Genomic DNA, 18,932 nt, shown 5'->3' with positions numbered 1-18,932 from the left:
ATCAGACTGAACAGAATATCCATCGCTTGGTCCTAGAAGTTGACGTGGGGATGTGTGGTGTGTTCTTCATTTTTATCATTCTTCTTTGGCCTCCATGTCTCGAGGAACAATGGGTAAGTAACTGGAGGTGGTCAGTGGTTTGTGAAACAGCGCCTGGAATGGCTATAAAGGCCAATTCTAGAGTGACAGATTCTTCCACAGGTGCTGCAGATAAAATTGGTTGACAGGGCTGTTACGCAGTTGGCTCTCTCCTTACGCTTCTAACTTTTTTTCCTGCCAATTGCTAAGTCTCTTCGACTCGCCACGCTTTCGCCCCGCCTTTATCGTTGCCCGCCAGCTCTGGTGATCGCTGGCAACTGACTCCCACTACTTGTGATCAATGTTACAGGACTTTATGTTGCATTTGCAGACGTCTTTAAAGTGGAGACAAGGACGGCCGGTGGGTCTGATACCAGTGACAAGCTCGCTGTACAATGTGTCCTTGGGGATCCTGCCATCTTCCATGCGGCTCACATGGCCAAGCCATCTCATGCGCCGGTGGTTTTGTAGAGTGAATATGCTGGGGATGTTGGTCACCTCGAGGACTTCAGTGTTGGAGATACAGTCCTGCCACCTGATGCCAAGGATTCTTCGGAGGCAGCGAAGATGGAATGAATTGAGACGTCGCTCTTGGCTGACGTACGTTGTCCAGGCCTCGCTGCCGTTGAACAAGGTACTGAGGACACAGGCTTGATACACTTGAACTTTTGTGTTCTGTGTCAGTGTGCCATTTTCCCACACTCTCCTGGCCAGTCTGGACATAGCAGTGGAAGCCTTTCCCATGCGCTTGTTGATTTATGAATCGAGAGACAGGTTACTGGTGATAGTTGAGCCTAGGTAGGTGAACTCTTGAACCACTTCCAGAGTGTGGTTGCCGATATTTATGGATGGGGCATTTGTGACATCCTGTCCCATGATGTTTGTTTTCTTGTGGCTGATGGTTATGCCAAATTCGGTGCAGGCACCGCAAACCTGCCCATGAGTCTCTGCAGACACTCTTCAGTGTGAGATGTTAAAGCAGCAACGTCAGCAAAGAGGAGTTCCCTGATGAGGACTTTCCGTACTTTGGTCTTCGCTCTTAGACGGGCAAGGTTGAACAACCTGCCACCTGATCTTATGTGGAAGAAAATTCCTTCTTCTGAAGACTTGAACGCATGACAGCAGCAGGGAGAAGATCCCAAACAGTGTAGGTGCGAGAACACAGCCCTGTTTCACGCCACTCAGGATAGGACAGGGGTCTGTTGAGACGCCGCTATGCTGAATTGTGCCTTTCATATTGTCATGGAATGAGGTGATGATAGTTAGTAGCATTGGTGGGCATCCAATCTTTCATTGTAGTCTGAAGAGACAACGTCTGCTGACAAGGTCAAAGGCTTTGGTGAGATCAATGAAAGCAACGTAGAGGGGCATCTGTTATCATTACACAATGGTAAATTGCACTGGTCGAGCTAAATTAATCTGATCATAACTGCTGCTTGGTATGTTCAGCTTACAGTAAATCAAAGCAGCTTAATGAACTGCATCAACCCATGGTGCACCTATTCCGCTGAACATCTCTGTTTCATCCCCTCTGCAATTGCCAACTTAGCTTCCAAAGCTGTTTTAAGCAAGCTCAAAACAACCTTGAAGAACAGCATAACTTTCAATTGCAGCCCTCTGATCTGAACACAAATGAGTTTCACAAAAATCTACACCTGAAACATTAATCTGTCTTTTCTCTTTACAAAAGAAATCAATTTTTTCAACTTGAAAAAAGATTTCTATTGAATGCTATAACCAAGGAAATACAATGAGTGATGAAATCTCTGCTCAATGAACTATATCAAACCACACAGACTATTTTATAAATATGTCAATTGCTAAATGACAGACTTTGCATACAAATAATGTAAAGGAGCATTCCTTTCTAAATGGAAATGCATTTCCAAATGATAAAAATAACTATTCTAGTGATTGGGAATCAAAACCCACACCTAATTCAGTAATGCTAATCTTACTATAGAAATATAATCGAAACAAAATAAATCATAGAACTCCTGTTATGAATTGGGAAATCTTCCATTGAATACAGCAGCATGTAGGGGCAACAACTTGAATGACATGCTACTAATAATACTGAGATCATGTTTAATTTACCATTTAATTTGCAGTTTGCTGTACGGGCAGGAAAAGACCTGCAAAATAGCAAATTCATATGTTGTAAGGTTTTACTGGCGCTCCACGTAATCATGATTTTTTTTTATTTTAATGATTACAGAAAGGAGTACGTCCAGCATAGATTACTGAAAAGAACAAATAATGTGAAAAAAGTTTCTAATGTGCATGAAGAACTTTCAAAAAGATACTTTCATATTTTTGTGAAATTAACCAATTAAGAAAATACATATTTATTATTCGATGTACAAGCTAGATTACTGATCGTTAAATGTAGGTGTCATTCTCTGAATAAAATGTGTAAAATAAATTGTATAAAATGTGGTCATATCAAGTACTCCATGTCAAGAGAAAAGTCAGAGGAATGATTGCCCCCTTTGCCTTTTCCTCATTGCATCCTATAAGATTGCTTCTTAGCAGTCGTACGTTCAATTATTTTGAACAGAGGAGATGCTACCTTCATGAAAATATATTTAGCAAATCTTCTTTTGGAGGAGTAAGGATGAAGAACAATTTACCATCGTCTTCATGATTCAGAATCGACATCTGATGTATTTTGTGCCATTGCAATATATGTCTGCAAATGCAAAAATATACTGATGCATTCTTTTTCATGTTGTGGCTAGCACTGCAGCCTCACAGCTCCAGCGACCCGGGTTCAGTTCTGGGTACTGCCGGTGCGGAGTTTACAAGTTCTCCCTGTGACTGTGTGGGTTTCCTCCCACGTGCCAAAGATTTGCGGGTTGATAGGTAAATTGGCCATTGTAAAAAAAAAAGTTACCCCTAGTGTAGGTCGGTGGTAGGAGAATTGAGGGAAGGTGGGGATGTGAGAGGGAAAATGGGATTAATGTAGGATTGATATAAATGGATGGTTGATGTCGGCGCAGACTCGTTGGGCCGAAGGGCCTGTTTTGGTGCTGTATCTCTCTATGCTGATGGTGCCCTTTTAATAAAACCTGCCATTTTAGATAACACATTATTTCCTTACAAAAGTCAATGAGCTAAGAACAAAAGTCCTAAAATGAAATATATATCATTTAAAAATATTTGCAACTTGGACAGCAGATGCTAATACAAGCATTCTCCAATAAAATCTCATAACATGGATAAACATCCGAAACCCAAACAGCTGAGGAAATAAACACAACGAAGAACTTGCTAAGATTTGTCCACAGGGTACTTCGAGAAAACCATATATTGCAGCAATCTCACCTCTGCACCTACAGCATCTTGTCACCTATGGATCCCAGATACGACTGTGGGAGAGTAAGTCACTGATCTGTTAAGCCCCACAGAGATCCAGGGGTACCACTGTCCTTGGGTCAGGTTAGATAGCAGATAAACAGAACGCCACCTGATTCAGTCAGGAAGCACTCAGCATGCCAGCTGTAGAGGACCCAGTTACAGTCCTCCTGATTCTGGGAACAGAACAGGGTAATGTATTCTCACTTTAAGGCTGGATTGAACTGATTTAATTCCTATCTGGTGAAAATGACAAAGACCACTTCATGCTGCTGATAATATTTGCATCTATTTTTCTTGTGTTGAAGCACAGAGTCTTGTGTCTATGCCATTCCCTTTGCTGGAATAGGCTGTTCACAGCAGATGTACTCTAGCAGTAAGGAAATACCAGAAATAGTAAATGCAAATACTGGAAATACATAACACCTGTGCATTGCCAGTATTTCAGTTTCACTTTAAACAGTATATTGCCTCAAATTCCCCAATGTGAAAGACCTTTTCAAAAAGTGAATCTACCTCACTACTGGTGAATGTGATAAGTTACTATTAAATATGATGGAACACATGCCTGGAATTAGAAAAGATAGCAACACAATCAGTGCTAGAAATTTTAGATTGTTTTTAGTTCCTGTTGCCTAGCCTCAACATTGCCTTTGAGGTGACTGAGGGTGGGGGGGGGGGGGGGGGGGGGGTGAAGGCGGTGGTGAGAATGCAGGGGCTGCAAGTGAGTTGCAGTGCAGACGATGCAGGGATAGTGATATAAATGAACAGGTAGTAAGAAGAATGGCTGGTAGAAAAGTAAAGGGGTAGTAGTAATAAAAACAAGAAATGCTGGAACCACTCAGCAGGTCTGGCAGCATCCGTGGAAAGAGAAGCAGAGTTAACGTTTCGGGTGAGTAACCTTTCTTCGGAACCGATAGAGTGCACACTAAAGGAAAAGAAGCAGCAAAGAGCAAAGCAGAAGTATGAGTGTGATACAATCAGCAACACAAATACATTAGAAAAAGATAAAGAGAGTGACTATGTTCTCTAACTTACAGTGTAAAGTCAAAAGAATCTATATTATATATAGAAAGATACTTGAAGGCCTATGTCACTCCTTTAGCTGCATGTGGCATTTGCTTCATGTTTGAAAAAGCTGGGAAATTCCCTTACAGCTTCCACCCGTGATAGGATTATGATGTCATGCACAGCAATGCAAAAGCGGCTCAGAGCAAGGAGAATCAAAGATGACTGCTGTTGATAAGCGACTGCACTATTCAGTAAAGCCAACATTTATGAATAAGTTGCAGTTATTTTCTCCTTATCACAGCTCCTCCTATATAATGAAGCATCAATTTTGTAAGATTGCAACTGCTGGCTAACAGCAATCTTCTAGTACTTTATCATATCTGCCATCTTAGGTATTGCGGAGGCCTGGAAATGCTCTTGTTCAATGTGAGTGATTTCCAAATGCATGCCAAAACTGCTCGTCAAGCTAGCAGTCTTACTCAAATCTTTTTCACTTTGCTATTTCCCGCTTGGAAATAAGGAATCCTGCCTTTAGAAGTCACTTTTATTAAATTAACAGGTATTAAACCACTCAAATCTTCCTGCCAACCAAAACTCCACTTTAGGTGTGTTTATATGTGGATGAATTTAGATTTGTTTCGTTTCACAATAAAAACAGCACAAAATCTATAAAGTGCAGCAGTTACTGTCTGCAATTTTAACTGAAGTATGATGTTTACTAACTCAAAGATCCTTCCTTATAAAAGTTGATGTACACTACCTGCATAAAATAAATCTTAAAATTAACAGATGTTCTAAAAGCGTTTAGCAACATCTTGTCATACATTTGTTCTCAAGGAGTTCAAAATCTTTAGCAAAAAACTAATGATCAAAATTAAACACAAAGTTATCACTCCAGTGCAAAAGTAGTCAAATCTTATGCAGATTAAAGTCAAGATTCATTTCAACTGCTTTACTTCTTCTGGATTTACTTTGAATACTTTAGTGTTTTTACTGTCTGCATTTCTCAAAAGTTTTTTTAAATTAAACTTCTGCCCTAGAGCAGAACTAAAGGATAAGAATGGAATCTCAAAAATGTTTGAGAAAGACTAATTAGAGAATGAAGACCTGCTTCTGTTTAAATATCCAGTATGTTCGCCTATCGAGATGTTAAACAATGTTGCCGAAAGCATCTGACTGCATCATAAAAACATGAGAAAAGATTGCAAAACAAGTGTCTGAAACTCAAGATTGATAGATACCTTTTTCCCCAATATTGGACCTGCTAATTACATTCAAATGGCTGACTTACTGAATAAAACAGGTTTTTCATTAGCTCATTTGTGACCAAATATTTGTTGAATAGAGCATATAGTCTAAACTAAACATTTCATTTTTGAAGAGTTAAAGTAAGAAAGGATTCAAGGAAGAGGGAAGGTGGCCAGCATACTTATGGAATTAGGGCAGGCAGGGGCAAGGACATGCTCTTCTGCATCCCCACCCATTTTAATATCACTTCAATTCACCATCGGAAGTGACTGATGATATACTGTATGTCCGGCTATATGTGGGTGTGTGTTTTGTAATTCATTTCAATGATGGAATGTAATCCAATATACTTCCCATCATTTGCACCACAATAATGGATGTGAGGGAACAGCATTTTCCTTGTCTTCCAGCATGCTATGTATAGCGCAGGGGCCTTAAAAACATTTTTTTATTAGCTGCATAGAGGCCACTAGCAGTGTGACACTGTAACAGGGTGTTTGGGACTTTATAAATGCAAGTTCTTTCTTTATGCAGAGTTGGATTAATGGGGTGAAGATCTCAGCTGCAGTTCATACACAGCCTCTGCAGAATAAGGAAAAGGGAGAATAGGTGAATTTTTTTTGCGTCTGTCCATATTTAGATGGACATATTGAAAAGACGTCAACTTGACAGGAATGCAATGCCACTTTGTGCCATAGCAATGCCAGGTGCAAGGAATGTAAATGCATTTGGCATGCACAGGATTGTTACAGATGGAAAGTGCAAAAGGCTTAAAGGGGGCGAAATTCTTAAAAGTGCATACAGGAGAGCTTTTTGAGCCAGCATGTTGAAGGTCCTACAAGAGAAGGGGCGGTACTGGACCTAATCCAAGGGAATGAAGCCGGACAAGTGGTATCAATGTCAGTGGGGGAGCATTTCAGGAATAGTGACCATAACTCTAAGATTTAAGGTAGTTATGGAAAAAGACAAAGATAGACCGGAAATAAAGGTACTGAATTGGGGGAAAGCAGATTTCAATATGATAAAACAGGATCTGGCAAAAGTGGACTGAGAGCAGCTACTTGTAGGAAAGTCTATATCAGACCAGTGGGAGTCATTCAAAAAGGAAAGAGAGAGAGTTCAGGACCAACATGTTCCTGTAAAGGTGAAGGGTAGAACCAACAAATCCAAGGAACCCTGGATGTCAAGGGATATGGAGGATTGAATAAGGAAAAAAAAGGAGGCTTATGGAAGATTCAGGGGGCTGAAAACAGCGGATGCCCTAGAGGAGTATAGAAAGTGTAGGGGGGGGTTCTTAAAAAAGTAATTCGAAGAGCAAAGAGGGGGCATGAAAAAACACTGGCGGGCAAAATAAAGGAAAATCCCAAGGCATTTTATAAGTATATTAAGGGCAAGAGGATAACTAGGGAAAGAGTAGGGCCCATTAGGGACCAAAGTGGCAATCTGTGTGTGGAGCCGGAGGATGTAGGTGAGGTTTCATCTGTGTTCGCTAAGGAAAAGCACGATGTAGGTGTAGAGATCAGGGAGGGGGATTGTGACAAACTTGAACAAATTAGCATTGAAAGGGAGGAGGTATTAGCTGTTTTGGCAGGCTTAAAAGTGGATAAATCCCCAGGCCCAGATGAGATGTATTCCAGGCTGTTATGTGCGGCAAGGGCGGAGATAGCAGCGACTTTGACACAAATTTTCAAATCCTCCCTGGCCACCGGAGATGTGCCAGAGGACTGGAGGGCAGCGAATGTGGTACCATTATTCAAGAAGGGTAGCAGGGATAAACCAGGTAGTTACAAGCTGGTGAGTTGAACATCAGTGTTAGAGAAACTATTGGAAAAAATTCAGAAGGACAGAATTAATCACCACTTGGAGAGGCAGGGAAAATCAAGGATAGTCAGCATGGCTTTGTCGGGGGAGATCATGCCTAACAAACTTGATTGAATTTTTCAAGGAGGTGACTAGATGTGTAGATGAGGGTAAAGCAGTTGATGTAGTCTACATAGACTTGAATAAGGCTTTTGATAAGGTCCCGCATGGGAGACTGGTTAAGAATGTAAAAGCCCATGGGATCCAGGGCAATTTGGCAAATTGGATCAAAAATTGGCTTAGTGGCAGGAGGTAGAGGGTGATGGTCGAGGATTGTTTTTGCGATTGGAAGCCTGTGACCAGTGGTGTACCGCAGGGATTGGTGCTGGGACCCTTGCTGTTTGTACTGTACATTAAGGATTTAGACGTGAATATAGGAGGCATGATCAGTAACTTCGCAGATGACATGAAAATTGGTGGTGGTAAATAGTGAGGAGGAAAGCCTTAGGTTACAGGATGATATAAATGGGCTGGTAAGATGGGCAGAGCAGTGGCAAATGGAATTTAATCCTGAGAAGTGTGAGGTGATGCATTTTGGGAGGACTAACAAGGCAAGGGTGGTCTTCTTCTTCTTTGGCCTCCTTATCTCAAGAGACAATGGATACGCGCCTGGAGGTGGTCAGTGGTTTGTGAAGCAGCGCCTGGAGTGGCTATAAAGGCCAATTCTAGAGTGACAGGCTCTTCCACAGGTGCTGCAGAGAAATTTGTTTGTCGGAGCTGTTGCACAGATGGCTCTCCCATTGTGCCTCTGTCTTTTTTCCTGCCAACTACTAAGTCTCTTCGACTCGCCACATTTTAGCCCCGTCTTTATGGCTGCCCGCCAGCTCTGGTGAACGCTGGCAACTGACTCCCACAAATTGTGATCAATGTCATAGGATTTCATGTCGCGTTTGCAGACGTCTTTAAAGCGGAGACATGGACGGCCGGTGGGTCTGATACCAGTGGCGAGCTCGCTGTACAATGTGTCTTTGGGGATCCTGCCATCTTCCATGCGGCTCACATGGCCAAGCCATCTCAAGCGCCGCTGACTCAGTAGTGTGTACAAGCTGGGGATATTGGCCGCCTCGAGGACTTCTGTGTTGGAGATACGGTCCTGCCACCTGATGCCAAGTATTCTCCGGAGGCAGCGAAGATGGAATGAATTGAGACGTCGCTCTTGGCTGACATACGTTGTCCAGGCCTCGCTGCCATAGAGCAAGGTACTGAGGACACAGGTCTGATACACTCGGACTTTTGTGTTCCGTGTCAGTGTGCCATTTTCCCACACTCTCTTGGCCAGTCTGGACATAGGCAAGGGTGGTAGGACCCTAGGAAGTACAGAGGATCAGAGGGACAATGGTATACTTGTCCATAGATCACTGAAGGCAGCAGCACAGGTAGATAAGTTGGTTAGGAAGGCATATGGGATACTTGCCTTTATTAGCCAAGGCATAGAATATAAGAGCAGGGAGGTTATGATGGAGCTGTATAAAATGCTAGTTAGGCCACAGCTGGAGTACTGTGTACAGTTCTGGTCACCACACCATAGGAAGGATGTGATTGCACTGGAGAGCATGCAGAGGAGATTCACCAGGAAGTTACCTGGGCTGGAGCATTTCAGCTATGAAGAGAAACTGGATAGGCTAGGGTTGCTGAGGGGGGACCTGATTGAGGTATACAAAATTATGAGGGGCATAGACCGGGTAGATAGGAAGAAACATTTTCCCTTAGCGGAGGTGTTGATAACTGAGGGGCACAGATTTAAGGTAAGGGGCAGGAGGTTTGGAGGGGATTTGAGGAAACATTTTTTCACCCAGAGGGTGGTTGGAATCTGGAACACAATGCCTGAAGGGGTGGTAGAGGCAGGAACCCTCATAACTTTTAAGAAGTATCTAGATGAGCACTTGAAACGCTATAGCATACAAGGCTACTGACCAAGTGCTGGAAAATGGGATTAGATCGGTGCTTGATGGGCGTCACGGATACGATGGGCCGAAGGGCCTGTTTCGGTGCTGTGTAACTCTATGACTCCATTTTTTTTACTGCCTATAAGGAATGCATTCCCTACAATCCAACTTCTTTTTACATTTTTAATAACATTATTTTAAAATTAGTATGATTAACATAAAAAGACACTGTCCCCTCTGACTCATTGTCACTGATTCAATGCTGCCCTCGTCATTAATAGTTGTTCGGGTTGGGGTTTGGTTTTCTTCAAATTTAATGCCCTGCCATTTTGTTCCTCTGGATTGGCATTTCATCTTCAATGATAGCAAATTTGATTTTTCCTCTATTGGTCACACACAGTGCTCTTTGCTAAGCCGAGTGCTTTGCAGATTGTGGCTTGCAATTTTCCTATATGGTCCAGATCATCCATGACTTGAAGTTTTGTCTTCAGAGACAAAGACTATCTCTTACTCACCATCTTAAGCATATTGCCGCATGCCAGTTACTGCGTCGAAACTGCTCCCTTAGGATCATTGCCTTGTTGCAGTTTGTTTATAAATGGCAGACCATCTTATCAGGCAACGAATTCATAGGTCATGTGGGATTTGCATTACAATAGGTTATCTTTCAATTTCAACATCCTGGGGGTTACCATTGACCAGAAACTGAACTGGAGTAGCCATATAAATACTGTGGCTTCAAGAGCAGGTCACAGGCTAGGAATCCTGCGGCGAGTAACTCACTCCTGACTCCCCAAAGCATCCATCATCTACAAGACTCAAGTCAGGAGTGTGATGGAATACTGGATAGGTGCAGCTCCAACAACACTCAAGAAGGTAGATACCATCCAGGACCAAGCGCCCGCTTGATTGGCACCCCATCCACAACCTCCAACATTCACTCCCTCCACCACCGACACATAGTGGCAGCAGTGTGTAACATTGACTAGATGCAGTGCAGCAACACACCAAGGCTCCTTAGACAGCACCTTCCAAACCCGTGACCTTGACCACCTAGAAGGACAAGGGCAGCAGTTGTATGGGAACATGACCACCTGCAAGTTTCCGTCCAAGCCACACACCATCCTGACTTGGAACTATATTGCCGTTCCTTCACTGTCGCTGGGTCAAAATCCTGGAACTCCCTTCCTAACAGCACTGTTGGTGTACCTACCCCACTGGACTGCAGCGGTTCAAGAAGGCAGCTCACCACCATCTTCTCAAGGGCAATCAGGAATGGGCAATAAATGCTGTCCTAGCCAGCGACGCCCACACCCCATGAATGAATAAAAAAAAATTTCCTGATCAGTTGAGGCGATCCCTGCATTAGTGTTCATTGTAGTAGGGCTAATTTCCATTGAAAGAAAATGGGTCTTTCCATTGGGATTGTTAAAACCAGGGTTGAATGTATGGGCCATTAGCGTGAGGTTATACTGTAGCACACTAACCCTCTGTCATACAGTTGCCAAGATTTTATTCTTAACCCTAGCTAATTATAAAACCTTGGACTTACAGGAAGGTATGAAGATTTAGATGTATGTTCTTAGTCTTCAAAAGTTTAATCTGTTCTTTCTTGCATTTTATATAGTGCCTTTCACAACCCCACAATGTCCCAAAGCGTTTCACAGCCAATCAAGTACTTCTGGAGTGTAGCAAATACTGCAATGCAGGAAACACAGCAGCCAGCCCACACACAGCAAGGAACACACAAATAGCTAAGAGACAAATGACCCAGGTAATTTTTTTTAAGTGATGTAGAATGAGGGACATAAACTGACCAGGACAATTCTACAATTAGAATCTTAAAAATTTCAGTTTCTGGGACAAAAAAAATCATGTCTTGAATTTGATTCTACCTCAAATAACAATGGAGAACACTAGAAAAACAACGTGCAACAGTTTTCTAAAGCATAACTTTTCTCAAGGAAACTCAAGGTTGAAAGTTGGGTCAACAATACTGGCTGAGAAATGGGTAGTAAGAGAAGGACCCGATATTCAACCATTTGGGTGGCACAGTGGCGCAGTGGTTAGCACCGCAGCCTCACAGCTCCAGGGACCCGGGTTCCATTCCGGGTACTGCCTGTGTGGAGTTTGCAAGTTCTCCCTGTGTCTGCGTGGGTTTTCTCTGGGTGCTCCGGTTTCCTCCCACAAGCCAAAAGACTTGCAGGTTGATAGGTAAATTGGCCATTATAAATTGTTACTAGTATAGGTAGGTGGTAGGGAAATATAGGGACAGGTGGGGATGTTTGATAGGAATATGGGATTAGTGTAGGATTAGTATAAATGGGTGGTTGATGTTCGGCACAGACTTGGTGGGCCGAAGGGCCTGTTTCAGTGCTGTATCGCTAATCTAATCTAATCTGAATTTGTTGTTCAGTTTCAACCTCTTTTTCTGGGTATCTTCGCTTTCAGCATCATTTGCATTTCATACTCTTGTGCACACATGTACCATTTCTATATAAGATGAATTCACGGTCAATAGAAATGAGAGATAATATACATGAATAGCAGTGGTAGAGTCTCGTTTAGTTAGCACAATATTTGAAACACAATCAATAAATAATCCAACAAAAAACAACATATTACAGGTAAAACAAGGGCAGACATTACATGCATTTTTTTTTCTTTTTTATTCATTCATGGGATGTGGGTGTCACTGGCTATGCCAGCATTTATTGCCCATCCCTAATTGCCCTTGAGGAGGAGGTGGTGAGCTGCCTTCTTGAACCGCTGCAGTCCATGTGAGGTAGGTACACCCATAGTGCTGTTAGGAAGGGAGTTCCAGGATTTTGACCCAGCGACAGTGAAGGAACGGCAATATAGTTCCAAGTCAGGATGGTGGGTGACTTGGACGGGAACTTGCAGGTGGTGATGTTCCCATGCATCTGTTGCTCTTGTCTTTCGAGATGGTAGAGGTCGCGGGTTTGGAAGGTGCTGTCGAAGGAGCCTTGGTGCGTTGCTGCAGTGCATCTTGTAGATGGTACACACTGCTGCCACTGTGCGTCGGTGGTGGAGGGAGTGAATGTTTGTGGATGGTGTGCCAATCAAGCGGGCTGCTTTGTTCAGGATGGTGTCGAGCTTCTTGAGTATTGTTGGAGCTGCACTCATCCAGTCAAGTGGAGAGTATTCCATCACACTCCTGACTTGTGCCTTGTCGATGGTGGACAGGCTTTGGGGAGTCAGGAGGTGAGTTACTCACCACAGGATTCCTAGTCTCTGACCTGCTCTTGCAGCCACGGTATTTATATGACTACTCCAGTTCAGTTTCTGGTCAATGGTATCAATGGCCCCTAGGATGTTGATAGTGGGGGATTCAGCGATGGTAATGCCATTGAATGTCAAGGGGAGATGGTTAGATTCTGTCTTGTTGGAGATGGTCATTGCCTGGCACTTGTGTGGCGCAAATCTAACTTGCCACTTATCAGCCCAAGCCTGGATATTGTCCAGCTCTTGCTGCATTTCTACACGGACTGCTTCAGTATCTGATGAGTCACGAATGGTGCTGAACATTGTGCAATCATCAGCGAACATCCCACTTCTGACCTTATGATTGAAGGAAGGTCATTGATGAAGCAGCTGAAGATGGTTGGGCCTAGGACACTACCCTGAGGAACTCCTGCAGTGATGTCCTGGAGCTCAGATGATTGACCTCCAACAACCACAGTCATCTTCCTTTGCGCTAGGTATGACTCCAACCAGCAGAGAGTTTTCCCCCTGATTCCCATTGACTCCAGTTTTGCTAGGGTTCCTTGATGCCATACTCAGTCAAATGCTGCCTTGATGTCAAGGGCAGTCACTCTCACCTCACCTCTTGAGTTCAGCTCTTTTGTCCATGTTTGAACCAAGGCTGCAATGAGGTAAGGGGCTGAGTGGCCCTGGCAGAACCCAAACTGAGTTCAGTGAGCAGGTTATTGCTAAGCAAGTGCTGCTTGATGGCACTGTTGATGACACCTTCCATCACTTTAATGATGATTGAGAGTAGAATGATGGGGCGGTAATTGGCCGGGTTGGACTTGTCCTGCTTTTTGTGTACAGGACATACCTGGGCAACTTTCCACATTGCAGGGTAGATGCCAGTGTTGTAGCTGTACTGGAACAGCTTGGCTAGGGGTGCGGCAAGTTCTGGAGCACAGGTCTTCAGTACTATTGCTGGAATATTGTCAGGACCCATAGCCTTTGCAGTATCCAGTGCCTTCAGTCGTTTCTTGACATCACGCGGACTGAATCAAATTGGCTGAAGTCTGGCATCTGTAATGCTGGGGACTTCAGGAGGGGGCAGAGATGGATCATCAACTCGGCAATTCTGGCTGAAGATTGTTGCAAATGCTTCTGCCTTATCTTTCGCACTGATGTGCTGGGCTCCCCCTTCATTGAGGATGGGGATATTTGTAGAGCCACCTCCTCCAGTTAGTTGTTTAATTGCCCACCACCATTCACGACTGGATGTGGCAGGACTGATCCGTTGGTTATGGGATCGCTTAGCACTGTCTATTGCATGCTGCTTATGCAGTTTGGTATGCAAGTAGTCCTGGGTTGTCGCTTCACCAGGTTGACACCTCATTTTGAGGCATGCCTGGTGCTGCTCCTGGCATGCCCTCCTGCACTCTTCATTGAACCTGGGTTGGTCTCCTGGCTTGATGGTAATGGCAGAGTGGGGAATATGCCGGGCCATGAGGTTAGATTGTGGTTGAGTACAATTCTGCTGCTGCTGATGGCCCACAGCGCCTCATGGATGCCCAGTTTTGCATTGCTAGATCTGTTCGAAATCTATCCCATTTAGCACGGTGGTAGTGCCACACAACACGACGGACAGTATCCTTAATGTGAAGGCGGGGCTTCGTCTCCACAAGGACGGTGCAGTGGTCACTCCTACCAATACAGTCATGGACAGAAGCATCTGTGGCAGGCAGATTGGTGAGGACAAGGTCAAGTATGTTTTTCCCTCGTGTTGGTTCCCCCACCACCTGCCGCAGACCCAGTCTAGCATCTATGTCCTTTAGTACTTGGCCAGCTCGGTCAGTAGTAGTGCTACCGAGCCACTCTTGGTGATGGACATTGAAGTCCCCCACCCAGAGTACATTTTGTGCCCTTGCCACCCTCAGTGCTTCCTCCAAATGGTGTTCAACATGGAGGAGTACTGAGTCATCAGCTGAGGGAGGGCGGTAGGTGGTAATCAGTAGGAGATTACCTTGCCCATGTTTGACCTGATGCCATGAGACTTCATGGGGTCCAGAGTCGATTTTGAGGACTCCCAGGGCAACTCCCTCCCTACTGTAGATCACTGTCCCCCACCTCTGCTGGGTCTGACCTGCCGGTGGGACAGGACATACCCAGGGATAGTGATTGCAGTGTCTGGGTCATTGTCTGTAAGGTATGATTCCGTGAGTATGACTATGTCAGGCTGTTGCTGGACTAGTCTGTGTGACAGCTCTCCCAACTTTGGCACAAGCCCCCAGATGTTAGCAAGGAGGACTTTGCAGGGTCGACAGGGCTGGGTTTGCCGTTGTCGTTTCTGGTGCCTAGGTCGATGCCAGGTGGTCCATCCGGTTTCATTCCTTTTCATTGACTTCGTAGTGGTGAGGTACAACTGAGTGGCTTGCTAGGCCATTTCAGAGGGCATGTAAGAGTTAACCACACTGCTGAGAGTCTGGAGTCACATGTAGGCCAGACCAGGTAAGGACAGCAGATTTCCTTCCCTAAAGGACATTAGTGAACCAGATGGATTTTTACAACAATCGACAATGGTTCCATGGCCATTATTAGACTAGCTTTTAATTCCATATTTATTAATTAAATTCAAATTCCACCGTCTGCTGTGGTGGGATTCGAACCCATGTCTCCAGATCAATACCCTGGGTCTCTGGGTTACTAATCCAGTGATAATACCACTACGCCACTGCCTCCCCGTGCATGCAGCCGAGGCTCTGATATCAACTAAATGAAAGCTGAAACAGGCTGCCTGGGAACTATTATTTGGTTTGGAAAGGAAAAGATTGCAAAATTTGCTTCAAAAATCTCTTCAATTTACATTCTAGTGACATTTCATGTTGCATCTGGTAAAATACTCAGTAGCCAGAAAGAGAACAAAGAAAGAATAGTCTCAATTTCTTACCTCTGCTTAAGGCGCCGTTTTGCTGTTGTGGGAACATTAGCACCATAGCCATAAGAAAAAAGAACCCGTTCTGCATCATCCTCATTTTCCACTGTGGAAAAGCAACAAAATTAATTTAAATATATGCTCATAGACTTTGAAAGATTAAAATATGCCTGGTTGATCAGTTGACCATAGATGGCAGCTTGTAAAATTATTAATGCATTAACGTATAGTCTTTTGGATCGTATAATACATTTATTATGATCCTTATTATTATCCTTAAATTGCAGCTTTGGGTTAATATGTGGAAATCTGTATTGCACTATTCATTAGGTATTTATCTTTGTGGATTTTGTAAATATCTTACTGTTCCTCACTTTTGAGATGAAATACTGGGGCTAATGGATATAAACAAAAACAGGACTGGGGCTAATGGATATAAAAAAAAACAGGATTGAGGCTCTCCAATGGTTCACAGACTAAACGTGCAATATGTGTGGAACTGATCCATACAAATCAGAGAGGCTATTAGGTGCTGAGTTAACTGACCATATTGAGTGTTCCAGTAGGGCACAACAATTGTCCTCATTGCTTCTAAAATAGTGAACTAGCTCCACCCAAGTTCTTCAGCCTCTAAGGCCCAACTATTTTCAGTAGCTTCATTAATGACCTTCCCTCCATCCGGCACAGTGGCGCAGTGGTTAGCACCGCAGCCTCACAGCTCCAGCGACCCGGGTTCAATTCTGGGTACTGCCTGTGTGGAGTTTGCAAGTTCTCCCTGTGTTTGCGTGGGTTTCCTCCGGGTGCTCCGGTTTCTTCCCACATGCCAAAGACTTGCAGGTTGATAGGTAAATTGGCCATTAGCAATTGCCCCGAGTATAGGTATGTGGTAGGGCAATATAGGGACAAGTGGGGATGTGGTAGGAATATGGAATTAGTGTAGGATTAGTATAAATGGGTGGTTGATGGTCGGCACAGACTCGGTGGGCCGAAGGGCCTGTTTCAGTGCTGTATCTCTAAACTAAAAAACTAAACATAAGTAGGGCTGTTAGCTAATGATTGCACAGTGTTCAGTTCCATTCACAATTCCTGAAATAATGTAGCATGCAGTAAGACCTGGGCAACACCTAGAATTGTCTGATATCTGACCAGTAACTTTTATCCTGCACACTGCCAGGAAATGACCATCTCCAACAAGAGAGATTCGACCACCTCCCTTTGACATTCAATTGCATTTCCATTGTTAAATTCCCCTAAGATCAATATCTTGGGAGACTGCACTGACCAGAAACTCAACTGCACCAGCCATGTAAATGCCATGGCTACTGGTGCAGGTCTAAAGCAGGGTATTCTGTGGCAAGTGACTCACCTCCTGACTCCCCAAAGCCTCTCCACCACCTACAATGCACAACTTTGGAGTGTGATGGAATACTCTCCACTTGCCTGGATGGGTGCAGTTGCAACAACACTTGAGAAGCTCAACACCATACAGGAAAAAGCTTGATCAGCACTCCATGTGCCAGCTTAAAAACCACTCACTCCATCAACAGTGCACTATGACTGCAATGTACAGGATCTACAAGATACCCAGCGGTAAGTAGTCAAGACTTCTTCGGCAGCATCATCCATATCTGCGATTAGCTAGAAGGATGAGGGAAGGAGGTGGATGGCAATACCAATACCTCCAAGCTCCCCTGCAAGTCACACACCATCTAAACTTGGACATATATCGTCATTCATTCATTGTGGCTAAGTCAAAATCCTGGAACTCATAACCTTACAGCCCTGTGACAGTATCTTCTCCACATGGACTGCAGCAGTTCAAAATGGCTCACCACCACCCGCTCAAGGGCAATTAGGGATAGACAGTGAAATGCCGGCCCATATTCTGAGAATTAATAAAACTAAACAGAAATCCACTGGATCTTCTAAGGACTTAATTTTCAAAGTTTTTAATGTTGTGAGAAAGTGGATGTTTCTGACCACAATCTCAATGTCAAAAATGTGGAGTATGCATCCAAGTACATGCGCATAGCTCATTGGTCAATAAGCTCAGTCTAAGTTAGTCGGCAATATATTTTGGTCTCCCAATTAAACTCTATTGGACTCTACTGATAGAGATTAGTGAGTGTATTATAACTGTATCCTCCCTAAAATCTCATGATACATACAAACATATAAATTAGGAGGAGTAACTATTCGGGCCCATCAAGCCAGCTCTACCATTTAATAAGATTATGGCTGATCGGAATGTGGCCTTAACTCCACTTTCCCGCCTACCTCCATATCCTTTGACTCCTTTGTTAGTTAAGAATTTATCTATCGCTGCCTTAAAAATATTCAAATACCCTGCCTCCACTGCTCTCTGGGGAAGAAAGTTCCAAAGACTCACAACCCTGAGAGAAAAAAATTCTCCTCATCTGCGTCTTAAATGGGCGATCCTTTATTTTTAAACTGTGTTCCCTAGTTCTAGTCTCTCCCACAAGGGGAAGCATCCTTTCAGCATCCAACCTGTCAAGTCCCCTCAGGATCTTATATGTTTCATTAAGATCACCTCTCATTCTTTTAAACTCCAAAAGATACAGACCCAACCTGTCCAACTTTTCTTCATAACGCTCCCAGTCCAGGTATCAGTTGAGTGAACCTTCTCTGAACTGCCTCTAACACATTTATATCTTTTCTTAAATAAAGAGACCAAAACTGTACTATTCCAGATGTGGTCTCACCAATACCCTATACAACTATAGCAAAACATCCCTACTTTTATATTCCATTCCCCTTGCAATAAAAGACATTTAATTTGCCTTCCTAATCTGCATACCAACCTTTTGCGATTCATGTACCAGGACACCCAGATCCCTCTGTACTTAACAGTTCTGCAATCTCGCTCCATTTAAATAAAATGCCGCTTTACTATTCTTCCTGCCAATGTGGTTAAGTTCACATTTTCTCACATTATACTCCATTTGCCAATTTTTTGCCCACTCACTTAGCCCATCTATATCGCTTTGCAGACTGTTAAGTCCTCTTCACAACTTACTTTCCTACCTATCTTTGTGTCATCAGCAAATTTATCAACCATATATTCGGTCCCTTCATTCAAGTAATTGATATAAATTGTAAATAGTTGAGGTCCCAGCACTGATCCTTGTGGCACTCCACTTGTCACTTCTTGCCAAACTGAAAATAACCCATTTATGCCTATTCTCTGTTTCCTGTTAGCTAGCCAGTCCTCTATCTGTGCTAATATGTTACCCCAACACCATGAGCTCTTATTTTGCTTAGTAACCTTTGATGTGGCAATTTGTCAAATGCCTTCTGGAAATCAAAGTATAGCACATCCACAGGTTCCCCTTTAT

At 43.6% G+C, this 18,932-nt stretch overlaps 1 protein-coding gene across 7 annotated transcripts in view; it reads right to left on the bottom strand.

Annotated features, from left to right (window-relative positions):
- The window catches only part of pibf1 (progesterone immunomodulatory binding factor 1), a 155,849-nt gene that overhangs the window by 50,085 nt on the left and 86,832 nt on the right, over window positions 1-18,932 (bottom strand). For all 7 annotated transcript variants that reach the window (XM_068034294.1, XM_068034298.1, XM_068034295.1 and 4 more), the window contains one exon: window positions 15,592-15,682. In XM_068034294.1, coding sequence (XP_067890395.1) covers window positions 15,592-15,682 — 91 coding nt within the window. The remainder of the gene's footprint in view (window positions 1-15,591; window positions 15,683-18,932) is intronic.

The sequence above is a fragment of the Heterodontus francisci genome, chromosome 6 (assembly GCF_036365525.1).
Source record: "Heterodontus francisci isolate sHetFra1 chromosome 6, sHetFra1.hap1, whole genome shotgun sequence".
NCBI lineage: Eukaryota > Metazoa > Chordata > Chondrichthyes > Heterodontiformes > Heterodontidae > Heterodontus > Heterodontus francisci.
Note: the sequence above shows the minus strand (reverse complement) of the source record. Positions and strands in the feature narration are given on the sequence as shown.